This window comes from Humulus lupulus, chromosome 8, assembly GCF_963169125.1.
Source record: "Humulus lupulus chromosome 8, drHumLupu1.1, whole genome shotgun sequence".
NCBI classification, from domain to species: Eukaryota; Viridiplantae; Streptophyta; class Magnoliopsida; order Rosales; family Cannabaceae; genus Humulus; species Humulus lupulus.
The window spans coordinates 20,146,452-20,165,386 of NC_084800.1; the positions used below are offsets into that span (position 1 = coordinate 20,146,452).

Below are 18,935 nucleotides of genomic sequence, written 5' to 3' on the forward strand. Positions count from 1 at the left end.
GTTCATACTCCTTTAACTGACGTGAGGCGTAGGCTATCACCTTGTCATTCTGCATCAGTACGCATCCCAATCCTAACTTTGATGCATCACAGTAGACAACGAACTTGTCGTTGGGTGTTGGGACACTAAGTACTGGTGTTGAGCAAAGCTTATCCTTAAGCAACTGGAAGCTTTCCTCACACTTATCATTCCAGTTAAACTTTTGTTGCTTCCGGGTCAGGTTGGTGAGTGGAGTGGCTATTTTAGAAAAGCCCTCTACAAACTTTCTATAGTAACCTGCTAGCCCTAAGAAGCTTCTTACTTCCGACGCGTTCTTTGGTCTAGGCCAATCTTTCACGGCCTCTACCTTCGATGGATCTACTGCAACTCCGTCTTTCGATATGATGTGCCCGAGGAACGCCACTTGTGAGAGCCAAAACTCGCATTTCTTGAACTTCGCGTAGAGTTGGTGCTCCTTCAATCGCGTCAAAATTATCCTCAAGTGTTCCTCGTGCTCCACTTCATTCTTGGAGTAAATTAAAATGTCGTCGATGAACACAACGACGGATTTATCCAAGTAGTCCTTGAAGACCCTATTCATTAAGTCCATAAACGCGGCTGGCGCGTTAGTAAGACCAAAAGACATAACCAAGAACTCGTAATGTCCATAACGAGTCCTAAAGGCTGTCTTAGGAATATCTTCCCCCTTTACCTTGAGCTGATGATACCCGGACCGTAAATCGATCTTAGAGAATACAGTCGCGCCTCGGAGTTGATCAAACAAATCATCAATCCGAGGTAGCGGGTATTTGTTCTTAATCGTTACTTTATTCAGCTCACGGTAGTCTATGCACATGCGCATATTTCCGTCCTTCTTTTTCACGAATAGTACCGGAGCTCCCCATGGTGAATGGCTTGGCCTAATGAAACCCAAGTCTAGGAGTTCTTGTAGCTGCGTCTTTAACTCCTTGAGTTCCGTAGGTGCCATCCGGTATGGTGCCTTAGAGATAGGCTCGGTGCCCGGTACTAATTCTATCGTGAAGTCTATTTCTCTAGTTGGCGGCAATCCTGGCAAGTCATCGGGAAATACTTCTGGAAATTCTTGTATGACTCGAACATCTCCAACTTTGAGTGATGTCTCCTTCTCCACATTCGTGATGTTGGCTAAGAATGCTTGACATCCTTTCTCCATCATTCTCTGAGCTTTGAGAGATGATACTAACGGTGTGCGTAGTCCTGAAGCTTGTCCCATGAAGCACAGTTTCTGGCCGTCAGGAGTATCGAATGTCACCTTCTTGCGTCTGCAGTCGATCGTTGCGCCATGCCGTGCTAGCCAATCCATGCCTAGTATGACGTCGAAGTCTTTGATCACCAGCTCTATCAGGTCTCCTTCTAGTTCCTTGTCCTCAATCTTGATTGGTACGCCTCGTACAATTCGTGATGATAGAACTACTTTGCCCGAAGGCAACTCGGTTGCAAACCTAGTTCTAAATCTTTCACTAGGTTTGTCTAGTTTATCTATCATTCCTAACGAAATATACGAATGGGTGGCTCCCGAATCAAATAATACATGACATAATTTATTGAGGATGGAAACCTGACCTGTGACCACCTTGTTGCTAGCATCCGCCTCTCCTTAGGTTAAGGCAAAAACCCGAGCAGGAACCATCTTTTCGTCCTTCTTTCCTTCCGGCTTTTGCTGAGGACAGTCTCTTTTACGATGCCCTTCTTGACCACAGTTGAAACACTCCTTGGTGTTGGCACGGCATTCTCCGGGGTGCTTCTTCTGACATTTGGCACATGGCGGGTATTCCACGTAGCCCGACCTATTTCCCCCATTACTTGGTCGTGCCCTTTTATTGTTGTCGGCTTGCTTGTTGTCAGGATGCCTTCTCTTCTGTCCGTTACCGTTGTTGTTGGACTGACTGTTGCTGGACTGATTGTTGTTCCGACTGGCCTGAGGTTGGCTCTGCTGCCTAGGTTCCGGCTTGCTGGCTTCTTCTTTGCTCACGTTGGCTTGCAACCTTTCTACTTCAATTGCCGTCTCAAGAACGTCGGCATATGAAGTGTTTCCCGGGTTTGCTAGTTTAACCCCCATCTCGATCTTCGGGCGAAGTCCTCTAACAAACTTGTTCACCCTTAGATAGTCGGTTGGAACCAACTCTGCTGCGAACTTCGCTAAGCGATCGAACTGACGAGCATATTCCGCCACTGTTAAATTCCCTTGCTTCAGATTGGTGAACTCCTCAACTCTCGTAGCAAGCACTGCTGAATTGTAGTACTTCTTGTGGAAGAGCTCCACAAATCGGGTCCACGTCATGGTGGCAGCATCGTGGGATTGCTGGACCAAGTCCCACCATATCCTGGCATCTTTCTTGAGCAAAGATGAGACGCAGGATATGCGGTCTGCATTACTAAGGTTCATGTGGGCTAGGATCGGCTCCACATTCCTTAGCCATTCTTCTGCTTCAAAGGGGTCCGTAGTCCCTTCGAAGTTCGGAGCGTGCTGCTTGCGGAACCTCTCGTACACTGGCTCCATGTGCTGAACAGGATAAGGAGCGTAGTTCGTCATAGGCCATCCCCCATACGGACCAACTTGTTGGGGTGCTGGGGCCATTGGCTGTGGCTGCGGCTGCGGCTGTGGCGGAGGCTGAGGCTGAGATTGAGCCTGTTGGCGTTGTTGCTGCAGAAGTTCCTCGACTTGCTGTCGTAGTCTGGTAATCTCTGCAGTGTTGTCAGCTGGCTGTGCCGGTGCGTTGCGGCGAGCAGTAACACGTACTCTCCTTCGGCGAACGGTAGGGACCGCATTGGTTGCTGGAACATCGTTGGAAGCGTTCCCGTTGGTGCGAGCAGATCTTCGGAGAGACATCGTAGCAGAGTTCTAACAGTTAAAAGAAACATGTTAGAACTTTTTCCTAATAGGCTCTAAGGCAAAAACTTATTCTAAAACAAACATATCTCGGACCTATTTATTATGACTTTTTATGAAAAATTATATAGGTCTTTATTTATTATTAGAGTGGGTTTCTATACTTAGAAAAACAAGTCATATTTATTTTCTAAGTGTGTTTCTAATCATCCTATATGACTTAATTCTCAGGCTCGAAACTTATCTTTGTTCCAAAGTTAACCATATTGAGGGAGGGCTGGGATCAGTAAAATCGTTCCCACTACTAAGGCCCCCTAACTCTCAACAAGGAAACCAGGTTCATTGATTCGTATCCACCCTCACCGAACTCAGTCATTATTCATTTTATTTAGTATTCATTATGATTGTGAAAAAAAATTTCAAACTCACACATGATATTCAAATAGCATGTTTATTCATTTGGAAAACAATTTCACTTATTACAATCATAACATAAAAGTAAACAAATAAAAACTACTAATCTAAAAATCGGGATCTTCTACATCCGATCCGTCATCTAACATATCATCATCTATAGCCTCATAGTCATCATTATCATGAGCATCAAAATGCCCTCTAGGAAGGTTTGTGAGAATCCTATTCTTTTGCTCCTTGGTGAATTGAAATTCAAATTTTGCGGTGAACCTAACTAAGAGGAAATAGTATCTCATTGCTAATGGTGATTCATCCTCATCATTCATTTCTTCCCATATTTCTTCTAAGGCTGCTATTACAGGATGGAAATCTTTAAACAACCTAATCACTAATACATATTGTTCTGTTGATCTAAGCATTATTTGTTTAGCCTCTTGAAGGCCACCTATTGCTTGGTGAAACAAAAGCAACCTTCGTGTAATCCTTTCTAAGGCTCCTACGGTGTTTCTTGGCTCCCTTATTCTTTTTAAGGCCTTAATGGCTCGGATATCTTGGTAGGTTAAAGCTCCATTCATTTTTAACTGAAACATAAACACTAAAGTTGTTAGCTATACATAGACAAAGTAACTTGTAACTTGTAACTTAAACACTTACTTGGCGGTCCGATTCGGAGCTTTGAGCATGTGTATCGAGGAGAACTTCATGCGAAGGAACCGTTTGCTCTGATACCAACTGTAATGACCCACTAATCTAGACTAATTGGACCATTATCGAAACTATACATAAAAACTTACATTTTACGAAAATACCATAATTTATTGAGTAACTTGAAAATAAGAGTTATTTACAAAAAAAAAACGAATACTAAGAAGGATTTTGGGATCCCATTGTCTTTAAAACAAAATAAGATTTAAAATAAAAGACATTACATAATAATGCGGAAAATACATGTAAAACCATAAAAAAAAACATAAAAGGAGACTACATCCTCGAATCGATAACGCTCGGCCCCTTGACTCCATTCATCATCGATACACATCCTCCCAAGCATCACGAATCTTACCGCCTCTAAGCTTATTTTCCTGCACATAAACAGAAAGGAGTGAGCCTAATGCCCAGCAAGGAAAAACCTAACACATAGTCATATACACAATTTCATAAGAAAACATAAAGACTTAACATAATACATATAACATACACTTATTATAATGGCCATTATTACTTGGGGTCCCCTAGACTAAACAAGCATATGCCCATGGGGTTAATGGGGTCCTACTAGCTAAGTAGGTCATATGCCCATAACCCATTTGGGGTCTTGTTAGTCATATGGGTCATATGCCCAAGCCTACATACACATATACATATCATAACACTTTTAATAACATAAACATATAGATAACATAAGCACATAACATATTAATTCTAGCCTATTTTCCTTACCAAAGTTACCGGGATAAAATGGACTGAGTTAGGACTTTGGAACACTCCTAAAACCACAATGAACAAGGGTGAGTCTAAAGAAAGGAGATGAAATGAAAGAGAATAGGAAGACTAAACCATTAAACGAAAATATGCTTACCACCACTTAAGTGCTTAAGAACTTGGATTCCCTAACCAAAAATAAGAATAAGGTTAGGGGACCGAGTAGAAGGTTTTGAGAAAAGAAATAACATAGAATACAGAAAGGACTAGAGTTTTGGGTTTACCTCAAAGATTGCAAGATCAATCTAACATCCACCGAAATACTATAGCACTCACTTACTTCCCAAGTGTTTGATAAGCTTATGATGTTTAAGCTTATAGTTTTTCCCCAAACCAAGTGTTTACACTCTCTCACTCACTTAACACTAGCAGCCTCTGAACTTAGAGCAAATGGTGAATAATGGCTGGGTACTAGGTCCTATTTATAGAGTTTGGGAATGAAAATATCTTGATTTTACTTGAATAAAAATAATGGCTTTTTAGGTGAAAATCATTTGAATAATCGTTCAGCAGAGGCTGAAGACTCGTTCAGAAGATGCTGGACTGTTGAAGGAGTTTGAATGGCTGAAGGGAAAAGAATTCAAATGAATTTGAAAACATGCTGGTGGAGGCGATATATCGCCCCCTATAGGCGATATATCGCCTGGACCTTTGTTCCCGAGGCGACCGTGCATCGATTCGTGTTTTCCGTATCTACGTGCTGCGACATATCGCCCCCTATAGCTGCGATATATCGGCATACGCTGAATATTTAAACACGAATTTACACATTTTTAGCTGAGTTTGAATGGAGTAAACAGCCTTGACTAAGCCCTCAACGTGCTCAAAGCTGCTGACTGACCCTATACATTCAAACTTTTACCCTTATTTAATTTAATCCTCAAAAATACTAAATCCTTAATTACCATTCAAAACATGTGCTTAAAATCCTATTGGTTGATGTCTAAACCTTATAATATAATAATATATTCCTTAATATCAGACACATTAATCAAACCTTAGGTTTATACTTAATATTCTTAAACTATAGGTTAAACTTAGAAAATCTATAAGTACTACTATGAGTGTCCAAATAACTCCCGGTCTGAACCAAAAATCCAAAGTAACAATGATAACACTAAACATACTATAATACTACTAAACAATTAAGTAAAGTTCTTGGACTCTACATCACCCCAGTGAACTTATCCGATTTCTCATTATGGTTCACAGGAACCGTTGAGACCGTTGGTACCAATGGTACCGAAACTTGCACAGCCTGACCCTTAGATTGGTCCTTGGTGGTTGAAGCTGGAGTTCGAGGAGATCCTTCAATGCTTCCAGTAGCAATGACATCCATATTTTCAGCCATATCTGATTGGTCATATAATACTTAAAGAAATAAGTACATATACATTTATATTGTAAAATAATATAAATTTGCATATGGAAACTAAATATCCATTAACCATAATATGTATATATATAGTATGCATAATATATTTATTTATTTATATACATATATGAAATATATATGTGACTTATGTGTATCAATAAATATATATATTGATTAACCAAAATTAATCATATGCATAGATTAATTTTGCATACCTTATAAACAAATAAAACAGCATACATATGCATTAAAAAAAAAGTTTATTTATATACATATATATATATATGATTTTATGCGTATATATAAAATGTGCATTGAGTATATATATGATAGGTAGTATAGAATATAAACATAAGACATATAAATGCATATATTATTTCCATGTATATATAAGTATATAAATATATATATATGTATACCAAAAGAAACAAGTACATTCCACCATGCATTTATATATATATCCACAAATATGCAACCACTAATACTTTTTTTTTTTTTTAAACGTAAATCTCACTATCTATAAATAATACACTACCTATAAATATATATATACATATATTTCGTTATGCAAATAAGTATGCTACTATATGTATTAAAGGAGAAAAAAAAATCACATACTAGGAATACTATAAAACCAATGCACATATATTAAGAAAATACTTACATATACTTCCATATATATAGTATTCTCATTTATGCACTTAATACACAAATATAAGTTAATAAATGAGGCAATTGAAATTGATCATAAAAAATGTCAAGTAAATATCAAAACTAAAATATAGAACCTCAAGCTAAAGAAAGAATCGGGGGCATAGAAAATAAAAAAAATTTATCAACACCGATTAAATATCAAGAAAAAATTAAAAATGGTTTCCACCCTTCAATCTTTTCCTCTTCTCCGAAGGAATCCAATCTGCTTTAAGATTGTTAGAAATCATATAGTGAAGAAGAACAAAATATATAGTAATATATTTAATTGAAGAACAGAAAAAATAAATACAAAATAATAAATTATAAAACTGATAAGTGAAAAGAAAGCCGATGCACGTAAAACACGCTTTCCTTAAAGCAGATTTGCCCCCTCTACCTGATTGGTGTTAGAGGATACGTGAGCAACCACTTCCCAGGATACAACGACTAACGAGTAGAGGAATACACCACTTTCACTACTCCAGCGAACTCGAATTAATACCTTCACTCTATCACCTTAAGACTTACGAAAAACAGAGAAGAAGAAGACAATAGAGCTTTTTAGTGAGTGACTCTTTTTGTTGGTGTTTCTAGAATGAAAGGTGAAGCCTCCTTTTATAGGCTTCATATGGGGTGGAATACCAAGTGTGAACACAAGGGAATTAATGCCAAAAATCCCACAAAATTAGTGATATTGATCAATCACAATCTTTACCATAATTTCTTATATCGATCAGAATATTCACCATTTTTACGGTGATTACATCCTTGACCAAATCTGCATTTATTAGCAGCTATCAATGGACCACATTTAAGGCATCAATTTTCCATTCACACATTAGCCTAAATTGGCTATTTATTATATATAAAATATAATTTTTCCAACATTAATGGGTTAGCTCTAGATCTAAGAATCCCAAGTATTAATGGGTTAGCTCTAGATCTAAGAATTTTATTTATGCATTGTTAGCATTATTTGTAAGATTTATACAAGTATTTATTTATTTATACAAGTATTAATGTAAGATTTTAACAATCCCAAGTATTAATGGGTTAGCTCTAGATCTAAGAATTTTATTTATGCATTGTTAGCATTATTTGTTTGAGTATTATTTAATATTGATAATTAATCTAATCAATCTTAAAATCTTATTAATACTTGTATGTTTTGTTTCTCTATTTACTAATTGATCGTGTTACTATTTTAAACTCACTAAATTGATTACTACTTATTCAAATCCTTTTATTTGTGTGATTAATTTTTTGTTTGAGTATTGTTGAAATATTTTTATAATTTAATTCTGTTTTTTCCTCTAATGTAAGCATTTTTGGGGATTCATGCTTGTAAAATTTTGGGCATATGATTATCTGAGAATGGTTTGGCATAGGTGGATTTATGTTACTATATTTTTTATGTGTACACGTTATATTAAGTTTTAATGTGTTACTTTTCAGAGGCAAGTATATGTTTTAAAAGTTTTTCTTTTTCTTTTTTAATGGCTACATGGGTTTTCAATGAAATTAAATTAGATTTTAACAATCCAAGTATTAATGAGTTAGCTCTAGATCTAAGTATTTTATTTTTGCATTAGCATTGTTTCTTGATAGTTGATCTAATCAATCCTAAATTCTTATTAATGTTTGTAGGTTTTATTTGTCTATTTACTTTGTTACTATTTTAAACTCACTAAATTTATAAATTGAAAACATTTAAAATATTTTTACTCACATAGCATAATATATCATAACTGAATTTGTATAAGAAGAACCTTGTGATTTGTTGAACCTTATCTTATATGAACTGACTGCACTGATTTGTGAATAACTACTTGATAAGAGAAAAAAAACCAAATTTCTACAAGATGAATATGGTAATTTGTAATTGAATTTGTATAAGATGGCATTTCACTGCCTCATTTGAGATAAAATTTTATTTTGAATAAGATGCATAAAGTAATTAATTATTGAATTGAGTAATTTGTTTAAACATTTTCAATTTACATTATTTTTTACTGTCAATTTACCTTGTAACTTTGCTTAGAATGACCACCTAATTTCAGAAGAAAAAAAATAGTTAGTAAATCAATGATCTATGATATAGAGTAATTGATAAGTGAATACAGTAATTTGTTTAAAAATTTTGAATTTGCATTATTTTTATGTGTCAACTTAAGATTGACCACCACCTGATTTGTGAAAAAAATAGTTACTGAATCAATGATTTATGATTATAAAGAATTTGAGATGCTATTATTTGAGAAAAAACTAGATAGTAAAATTGAGATGTAATTATTTATGTGAAAATTGTATTGTAAATCAATAATGGATGATTATAAAGAATTTGAGATGTGATTTTGTGTGACAAAAATATTTACCGTGTTCTCTTGTTCAACTCTAGTTTAACAATGTAGTCAATGTACTCTTAATTGATAGTGTTTGGAGAGAGAGAAATTATATTTGATAAGATAGTCTAACAATGTAGTCAATGTACTCACAATTGATAGAGTTTCGAGAGAGATAAATTATATTTGATAAGGTGACTCTTATATATTAAAGATATTTTCTTAAAAAAAAAATTAAACTTGATTTTTTTTAAAATATCTAGATGAAACAGATTATACACTTGGTAATGTTAACTGACGTTTTATTTTTAAATTCAAAAATAAAAAAAAAATAAAAAATCAAGGCCTATAAATATTTTTATTATTTTAAATAAAAGTTTAAAAATTGAAATAAAAATATCAATTGTGGGATTTTTTCTAATGACGTTAACAGATTTTTTTCAACAGTCCAAAAATATGCACGTGTACTTAAAAAGTTTATATAGAAGAATACCATCATATTCCTTACGTTGTCAGATTCTTAAAAGCCGTCAAACTTAATAGAGTTTTATAATAATTCTGTTTTAAATAAAAGTTTAAAAATTGAAATAAAAATATCAATTGTGAGATTTTTTCTAATGACGTTAATAGATTTTTTCAACAACCCAAAAATATACACGTGTACTTAAAAAGTTTATATAGAAGAATACCATCATATTTTTGACGTTATCCTCATGTTACTTAAATTTTTTTAATTATTTAAAGTAAGTATGTTAAAATTAACGTCAAATTCTTAAAAGCCGTCAAACTTAACAGAGTTTTATAATAATTCCGTTAAACCAAGAATTTCCGTTATCTACACATTTTTTATATAGAAGAGATATATATATATGGGGAATTCTCCTATAGGGGCTTCACTTTAAGTCTTACTGTTAGGGCTCTCAGTGTTTACAACCCGTGAACAGTTTTTTGCGCGATTTTTTTTTTATTACCGTGTATATTGTAGCTATTTAGAGCATCCTACAAATTTTCAGAAAATTCCGAATAGTTTACAGTACCGAAAACTAGGTTCAAACATGTTGCACACATGACTAATTTTTTTTATGCGCGTAGAAAACATGTTTGAACCTAGTTTTCGGTACTGTAAACTATTCGGAATTTTCTGAAAATTTGCAGGAAGTTCTAAATAGCTACAATATACACGGTCATAAAAAAAATCGCGCCGAAAACTGTTCACGGGTCGTAAAACACTGAAAGCCCTACCGATAGGGCTTAAAGTGAAGCCCCTATAGAAGAATTGCCCTATATATATATATATATGATAATTCTTCTTTAAGTGTTTCACTTCAGTGTTTCTTGACCGATGAACAGTTTTCGGTGCAAATTTTCAGAAAATTCTGAATAGTTTACAGTACCAAAAACTAGATTCAAACATGTTGATTTCTACACGAATAAAAAAAAATTAATCACGCGTGCAAAATGTTTGGACTTAGTTTTCGATATTATAAATTATTCAGAATTTTTTGAAAATTTACAAAATATTCTAAATAGCTACAATATATACAGTCAAAAAAAATCGCGCCAAAAACTGTTAAAATGAAACTCCTACAAGAGAATTGCCCAAAATATAAATATATATATATTTAGGATTTGATTGCCACAAATTACAATAACACCACCTCCATCTTCATCAGAGGTTTAAACTACCAAAAAAAAAATTCCTAATTGCAATCATGTTCTTTTCCATCCTTACACTTCCAAGGTAATCTATTTGTGAAAAGGAAGATAGTACAGCAACAGGTGATTTGAAATTATTTTGATGTTTACATCTTAAAGTACTGCGTATTAATTTTCGAATATGTATATCAACATCAAAACAAAACAAAACAAAAACAATTATAAATCAACCCTTAAACCAAATTATGTAAGATTATCAACAATCAGTGGCCATTCTTTCTTGGTCTATACCTACATTACAAAACTGTTCAACTAATGAAGGCTTTTTTCTTTACTAGGACATTTATGCTAAGAGGCCGAGCTAGATTGATCACATGCAAATGCACAAATGGGACAAGGTGAGAAATAAGCTAATCGGCTTCGAGTTTCACACTCAAGCACAACGCTCAAACACTGAGGCTGCAACTCTTTTCAATGATTCAGATGCCTTGAGCAGATCTGTTTCGGAATGGCCAGCAGAGACGAACAATCTGATTCCAACAGGCAATGGACATTTATCAAGTGTTGATTTCTTGGAGGTCACCACAAATACAGACTCCTCCTTCAAGACCTGTGAAGGCAATAGCCGAATAGTATCAAAGAGTGGTGAAATAGGCCTACTCAGTGTAGGATGAACCAATTAGCCAATTACTTACGCGATCAGCAATTTCTTGAAGAAGATCCCTGTCAGCTTTTGATGAACCTGTTGGCTTCTTCAATGTGAGGAAAACAATAGGTGAATCTGGATTGCTTGCTACCGAAAGTCCCGGTACGACAGATAATCCTGAAATTTTCGAATATGTTAAAATTTTGCTAAATCTTAGACTACAAAGGTAACTCCTCTAGCTGGCTCAAAGTAACTGCACTATAGCGACGTCTCAATAACATAGTGACAACAGACCCGCATGTATATGTTATAAAACTCTAGAGTGCTATCATCAGATTGTTGAGTCTGACATAGCCTAGTTATTCTATGGTGGATAGTGAAGAAATATAAATCAAACACATTCTCTCTTAGAACACAATTTGCTAAATTAGAGGTAGTGAAGACCCAAACTAACCTTTCCATACTATTGCAATGTTTTCCTTTAGCTTTGTAATGAGATCAGGCTTTTCCTCCAGCACATCAATGGCAGTAATGGCGGCAGTGGCAAGATATGGGGGCAATGAAGCAGAAAATACGTATCCAGAACTACTCAATCGCTGTCGAGGGTTAGCATAGACTAGAACGTGAGCACCTTGAAATTAATGTGTTGTTTACAGTTTATGATCAAGAATATGTATACGCATTAAAGAACATTGTAAGTTTTAATTTCTAATAACAAACACAACTGATCAATTCAACACTCAATCGAAGGCCTTCATGATAAATTCTTGGCACCATACCTGGTGATCAATGACCCTAGCACTTCCTGTGCAAAATCCTCCTTCTGTAGCTAATGCATGTCCCATTGCAGCAGTAATAATATCTATTTTCTCAACCTGCAACACCAGTCCAACATATGTATTACAAATAGATTTTGAATCAATTAAAGTTCTATTTCTATTTTCTTTTTTCTATTTAAGAAAAATCTCCGTATAAGAGGAAATGAAATGAAAAATACCGGAACTCCAAAGTGTTCAGTCAGACCTCTTCCATTTTTCCCAAGTACACCAAACGAGTTGCTCTCATCCAATAACACACGAAATCGGTACTTCTCCTTCAGTCTAATAATCTCATCTAAAGGGGCTATTTGCCCAGAATTCTGGAAATTTAGAATTAAATTGTCAATACCTCTGATTGACAATACATGTACTTGTACATATATATACATATAGACATACATACATATAGAATGCCAAAATGCTGCCACCTACATGTCATCAATAACCTAGGAAACCCTAAAATGGATACCGAAAAATCCATGTCAACGTAATTTTTCTTTTTCTTTTTTAACTTTATAGCATATTAACAGCATACTTGAAAGTAAAACTCAAAACGAGATAGTAGATACCTGGTATACAGATTCAACCACAATGTAGCGCCGCAATTTTTTAGCACGCTTATTTCCAGCAGTGACCTTCTCCAAGGTGTTTCTTAAAGACTCCATATCATTATGCTTGAAGGGAACAATAGTGCTTCTCGACAAATATAAACCATTTTGTATTCCCCAATGTACACCCTCATCCCTAGAAAAGAAAATGAAAAATGGTCTCATACAGGAAGGAGTTCATAACAGTAACTCAAAGCTAAACAAGTTCAATAACATTCATTGAAAAGAGGAGGCATACTCACACAACAATTATATCCCCTTTTTTAGCAAAAGCTGGTATAGCACTAAACATAGTGGAAAGTCCATAGGAATAAAGAATGGAGTCTGTGGTACCCAAAAACTTAGCGATTCTTCCTTCACAATCGAGATGGACATCTAATTCGAAAGGATAAACTTGTAAGACTTGGAAAAATTAAAATTATAAAATAGAAATCTAGTGCAATTATTTAAAGTTAGTTCATTTGTACCAATTGTTCCATAGAACCCACGAGGACCGCAGGAACCAACTCCATATTTTTCCAATGCAGAGGTACATGATTCCTGATACAACACTGTTAGAAATGCTCTTTCTAAGAAAGCTGCAAGGCCATAATTTACAAACATAGAAAGCAAAGATTACATAGAAAGTTTAGAAAAAGCTTCTCTTTGGTCCTTACAATTAACTTCTCATGTCCTATTAATCCAAGATAATTTGCCGAAGCAAAGTTCACAACTTCTTTGCCATTAACAATTGTATGTGGTCCTGCAGCACTGAATAAAATGCAAATTGTAAGGAAAAGTCCTTGAAAAAGGTTTAAATTGTTTGAAAATTACTCACAGCCACAACATTTTTTTACATAACAAAACTAATAATAACAACCACATTGAAAACAGAGTATGGAACACAAGATAGTAGAAGCAATTCCTACGTATTCAAGGAGAGAACATGAAAGTTAATGAACAATACCAATAATAAGAAGAAAAAAACGACCATGAGAAGAAATCTTAATAGAAAAAGGGTCAGCCCAATGAAGAGATGAACTAACTTCACCTTTCCAACACTGGGGGTTCCAACTTCATTTCTTCTGTGATAGGAGGAATAAGAGGTTCTGGAACCCATTCCTCACATAACTCATCTGTTTCCTACAAAGAGATTCACTAACAAGTAAGAATAAATCTCATATCAAACCCTTAAATAAAACTATTCAAAGTAAGCATCAGACAAGATACATGGATAATGGCTTGATTCAATGTGTATACATATATATATATATATGTATGTATCTATACACATAAATGCATATAACAGGAATCTGACTTTTAGAACAACTACCTTATCTGTCAAAGGTCGTTTAGGAAGTTTATAACTTTTCTGGGATAACAAGAAAAGGATCACCACGAACAGAAGACCTTCCAAAAAATAATGACCTAAAAACAAACAAACAATAAATATAATAAGATCAAATACCGGGAAGAAAAAAATAGGAAAAAATTTACAGAATCTAAATTCGAGAAGGTGAAGTACCGCCAATATGAACTCCGAAAACAACAGCTCCAGCAGAAGGAGCATCCAGAGCCTGTGTCACCCATTCTAAAGTACTTTTCACCATTTTCAATCCAAAAGATTCCATTTTTTATATCTCAATTTGGTTTGCAGAGAAATACTGATCCAGAGAAGAATATAACCAAAAGATAAAAAAAAAAAAAAGACCCAAACTTATTCAAACACTCAAAAAATGCCTCAAATTACAAGTCATCACTAATCCTTCAGAATTTGGGATTTTCATCAAATAAGATCATGAATACCTCAACCAACAATCTACCACGCCAGTGCAATCCACCAATCCACTTTAACACGCCACCAGCAGTTGTAACCAAACACCAGAAACAACACCATCTGCAAAAAAATAAAAAATAAAATCAACAAAGAAAGCACACAACTCAGGTGAGGCAAAGGCAATGAAGGATACAAGAAATCATTACTTGCTGGGCAGAGAAGATCATTACTTGTTGAAGAAGAGAAGATCGTAAGAAATAAAATCAATGGACTTACAAATTGGACGAGGCAGTGGACAACGAATCGGCGATAGCTCTTGTTGTAAATAGAAAAATAACAATGATGGCAGCGGAGAACAGCGAGGTGACGGAGAGCGGAATGGTGGAGAGGCGGAGCTATGGAGGGCAACAAACCAGAGAGAGCTGGCGTAGGAGAGAACTAAGAGATTCAGGGAACCAAAAGGCGAGATAAACGAAAGGAGGAAGGGCCTAGTGACTGACGAATTCAATGGAAGGAGAGAATAGACCTTCATCTATGGAGAGCACGAAGGGTAAGAGAATGGAAGCAAGAGGATTAGGGTTAATTTTAACTTAACCCTAATTTTATATAAAAGAAAAGTTTAATTTATAATAAAAAATTCATTATATATATAATATAAGTAATAATTTTAATATAAAGTCCAGGCATAATTGGTTCGTGATTGAAAAATTGTAATTTCAAAAACTGTGATTTTGAAATGAAAATATGAATTTAGTAACTGAAAACATGTTTCTGAAAATGTGATTGATTAACTGTCTGTAAATTATTTTTTAATTTTAAAAATCTGAATTTGTGATTGGTATAAAATCTCAAAATATAATTGTATTGAAATATGTGTTTGATTCACATGAATGTGAAAATTATTTTAATTTAATATTTTTAACAAATATTATATGATATTAAATTTTCATAATAAATTTGGTTAAAAAAAATTAAAATTGGTATATCGATTCAATTATGAACATTATAATACATTCATTAAAACATTTTAACTTTGGATTAGAAAAAACAACATTCAATATATCAAATCCACTAAATCAATAACAAATAATGCATTAAATTTCAAAAATTCAAAGCAAAACATAACTAATTTATTCTTCCCATTCAAGATATATATATATATTTATATATTGCTTCAATCTGTCCAACAGCACATATGCAAAGTAAACATGTCAATCACACAAAGAAGATTTTAGTAATGAAAAAAGACCTAATTAATGAGCACATTGCTGTTGATGTGCTTTGAGATACCTACTGCACAATACTAAAGCAAAGATTGATTCCCATTGCCATTCCTGTAAACATGAAAAGTAGATGACAAATTCAATGAGAACTATGCGAGTCCATTTCATTAGCACAAGCAATTAACATATATATTACAAAATAGTAGAAATGTCATGTAGCAGATCAATAAACGCAGCATATAAAATGAGACTAATTATAATTGTGTGCATTTAAGTGTTGTAGAAATGCATTACCAAGGAACTATAGTGTTCAATAAGAATCACTAATCAAACCAAAGTCCCCTGCTTAAAACTAAACTCAAACTAAAACAAATTTTACCTTTAATATATCATCTTGTTCAACTATATCAATTGATGTACCCAAAAACTCACACCACACTAAAAAAGACCATGAAAAAAAATCTAGAAATAAACCAGAGCATGCAGTTAAGAAAATAACATTGAAATAGCCTGAAAAGATCACTAGCCATCAAAATTTATAACTGCCATTAAAAAAGGTGCTGACAGAGTACAAACTTAGCTAACAAGTCATAGTATAACAAAAATCCTCCAACAATCAATACAAAACAGATAACAAAACTAAAGCTTGATCACAAATACTGATTACTAAGAAAAAAAGTAATTAAAAAATCAGCAATTTTTTGCTAGAATGACTATTCAGAATAAGACCATACTCATTTACACCATAGAATTAGTGAAGAAAATAAACCCATCAAAAGATTTTCCACAACCATTTTTAATGAATAATTGAGAGCTTCCCTTTAGAGCAGATTTCACATGACTAAAACGATAAACTCTCAAACATAAATATATATATAAAAAAATACATTCAAACCAGTTTTAGAGATATCTTATGTGACTGATGGTAGAGGAGAATTAGATTTGGAGTTGGAGTGGATCAGGCACGTAGTTAGGAGGGGCAGTGAATCACCATTGATGGGAGAGAGATGAAGAAGCTCTGTCCTTCGCAAATGGTGGAGGGGAGAAGAGATGGATTTTGGGGAAGAAATTTCACAAAACAAAGAAAACGGGATTTATTCGTTTTCTATTTTACAACATAAAGTCCAAATATCGATTTGGATTTGGTTTTCAAAAAGTGGCTACCAATCAATTATTTTCATAGGCCCCACAAATTTTCAGTTTTCTAATTCATAAAGTTGCATCCAAATTCTATACCAATCAGCCCCTAAAAAACCCTCAAATCATATGAAACCCTAGATCATTGATAAAGTTCCTTGAATTATTTATAACATACATTTCACATAAAGAAAACTCAAAGATACGACAGTTCATATAATTAAAAATGTCGTAAAAGATTAAACCATGTGATGATTGCAAAGATGATTACAGAAGGAATAACGAAAGCAAAAACTAAAAATTAATAAATACCTTGAGCGTTCGAAGAAAAGGGATTAGGGTTCTTGTAGGGAATTGGAAATGGCGTAGTTTTTCTTTCCTCAAAGAGAATCGCGCAGAAGGTAGTACTGAGCAACAGGCTTAATTTATGAGAGAAATGTACCTGACCGAGATAGAAAGGAGAAACCAAACCGTTCTTACTGGGCTTGGGCTTCCGATAATTTCAACACTTTCTAGGATAAAATATTAGAGAAATTATAGTAAATCGTACAAAATAAAACCATCAAGAGCTAATAATGTCCTTCTTTTTTTAAATTGGAGATAAATGACTATTTTATATTGTTGACTATTTAAATTATTATTTTTTATAATTTATTTATTTATTTAGTACTGTATGAGTTTAATACAGTGGTATATATATATATTAGTTTTGTTTAATTAGTTTTTATTTTAAAGTTATATTGATTTTTTAAGTTTTTTATAAGTTGTTGGTATATTATTTTTTGATTAGTATATATGTTTTTTGTGGTATGGTATATAATTTTTTTTTTGTCATATTTAATTTTTATTTTATTATACATAGTAGTAGTTTATAATTTTGTATCATGGTATATACATTTTAATGGTAGTATATAACTTTGTTAGCATAGTATATACATTTTTGAGTAATAATTTTGTAAGTTTTGATAGTATATTATTTTTCAACTCAGTATATTTATTTTGTGGAATGGTATATCATTCAACAACCCATAAAAAACGAAAAAAAAAATCAAAATAACTTTAAAATAAAAATTAATTAAACAAAACTAATATGCATATACCATAATATTAAAATATTTAGAATAAAATAGTAATTTGTTAAATGGTGTATTTGATAATATATGATATTAAATAAATGATTAGGCTATTTTATTACAAAATTAAAAACATAAACTGTTGACTGTCTTTTTAGCCAACGACGTGAGCACGTCAATAACGATAAGCCTTCAAGAGAAATCAAAATGACAACAAACGGTATAAACAAGAAAAGTAAAGAACACAGGAGATTTTTATAGTGGTTCAGCCCCAATTGTCGGTAATAGCCTAATCCACTTAGAGTTGTGATTTATAAATCTATACTCAAGATCAGATGGACTATGCCAACTGAGTTTCTTCAGTATAAATTGTGAAAATACAAGAATTCTGTAACGCCCTACTTCCTTAGAGCCGTTATTAAGTGAGTTTTAAGACAAAACAGTGCAATGAACTCGCTAACCGAGGTTTTGAACAAAAGTGTGACTAATAAAAATTAAGGCTGTAATCTTTGAAAATGCGTTGACTCAATAAAAACTTCTATTATTAAACATTTGGGATCCCAAAATAAGGTTTGAAAACTAATTACATCTTGAAATAAGGTTACAGTTGAGAAATCATAAGATCATAGATCATTACAGCCATTTTCGAATAAACCCCCAACCAAAGCAGTCGGGCAGGCCAAACATGTACGCGTCGCTTCACGCTCTCCGTACTCATGGTTGGTTGACTCAGTCCTTGCAACTACCTGCCACACGGAGCACCCGTGAGCCGAAGCCCAGCAAGAAAACCCAAATAACACCTAACATATGCAAATCAAATAGCTGGCATAATTCACTGACACATAGGAAAAACCATCATAATAA

General features: G+C 33.8%; 1 protein-coding gene across 5 annotated transcripts; it reads right to left on the minus strand.

Annotated features, from left to right (window-relative positions):
- Positions 1 to 11,012: 11,012 nt before the first annotated feature.
- On the minus strand, positions 11,013 to 17,463 carry LOC133795727 (long chain base biosynthesis protein 1-like). Of its 5 annotated transcripts, none has more exons than XM_062233181.1 (16): positions 17,311 to 17,463; positions 15,933 to 15,972; positions 14,915 to 15,170; positions 14,668 to 14,758; positions 14,387 to 14,525; positions 14,195 to 14,289; positions 13,913 to 14,004; positions 13,539 to 13,632; positions 13,350 to 13,422; positions 13,125 to 13,257; positions 12,844 to 13,018; positions 12,454 to 12,594; positions 12,236 to 12,331; positions 11,911 to 12,052; positions 11,506 to 11,633; positions 11,013 to 11,420 (listed from the first exon to the last, which is right to left on the minus strand). In XM_062233181.1, exons 5-16 carry the CDS (start codon positions 14,490 to 14,492, stop codon positions 11,244 to 11,246), a joined length of 1,452 nt encoding a protein of 483 aa, XP_062089165.1. In that variant the 5' UTR covers positions 14,493 to 14,525; positions 14,668 to 14,758; positions 14,915 to 15,170; positions 15,933 to 15,972; positions 17,311 to 17,463; the 3' UTR covers positions 11,013 to 11,243. The 5 variants fall into 5 exon arrangements, with proteins under 5 accessions (XP_062089165.1, XP_062089166.1, XP_062089163.1 ...); XM_062233182.1 differs by having other exon boundaries at positions 15,929 to 15,972; XM_062233179.1 differs by having other exon boundaries at positions 15,888 to 15,972.
- Between the last annotated feature and the right edge of the window lie 1,472 nt (positions 17,464 to 18,935).

Coding starts and splice junctions, on each gene's coding strand:
- LOC133795727 (XM_062233181.1), bottom strand. CDS start 14,492: ATGGAATCTTTTGGATTGAAAATGGTGAAAAGTACTTTAGAATGGGTG. Junction 14,290..14,386: donor TTTCGGAGTTCATATTGGCG/GTACTTCACCTT, acceptor GTTTGTTTTTAG/GTCATTATTTTTTGGAAGGT. Junction 13,633..13,912: donor GAACCCCCAGTGTTGGAAAG/GTGAAGTTAGTT, acceptor CATTTTATTCAG/TGCTGCAGGACCACATACAA.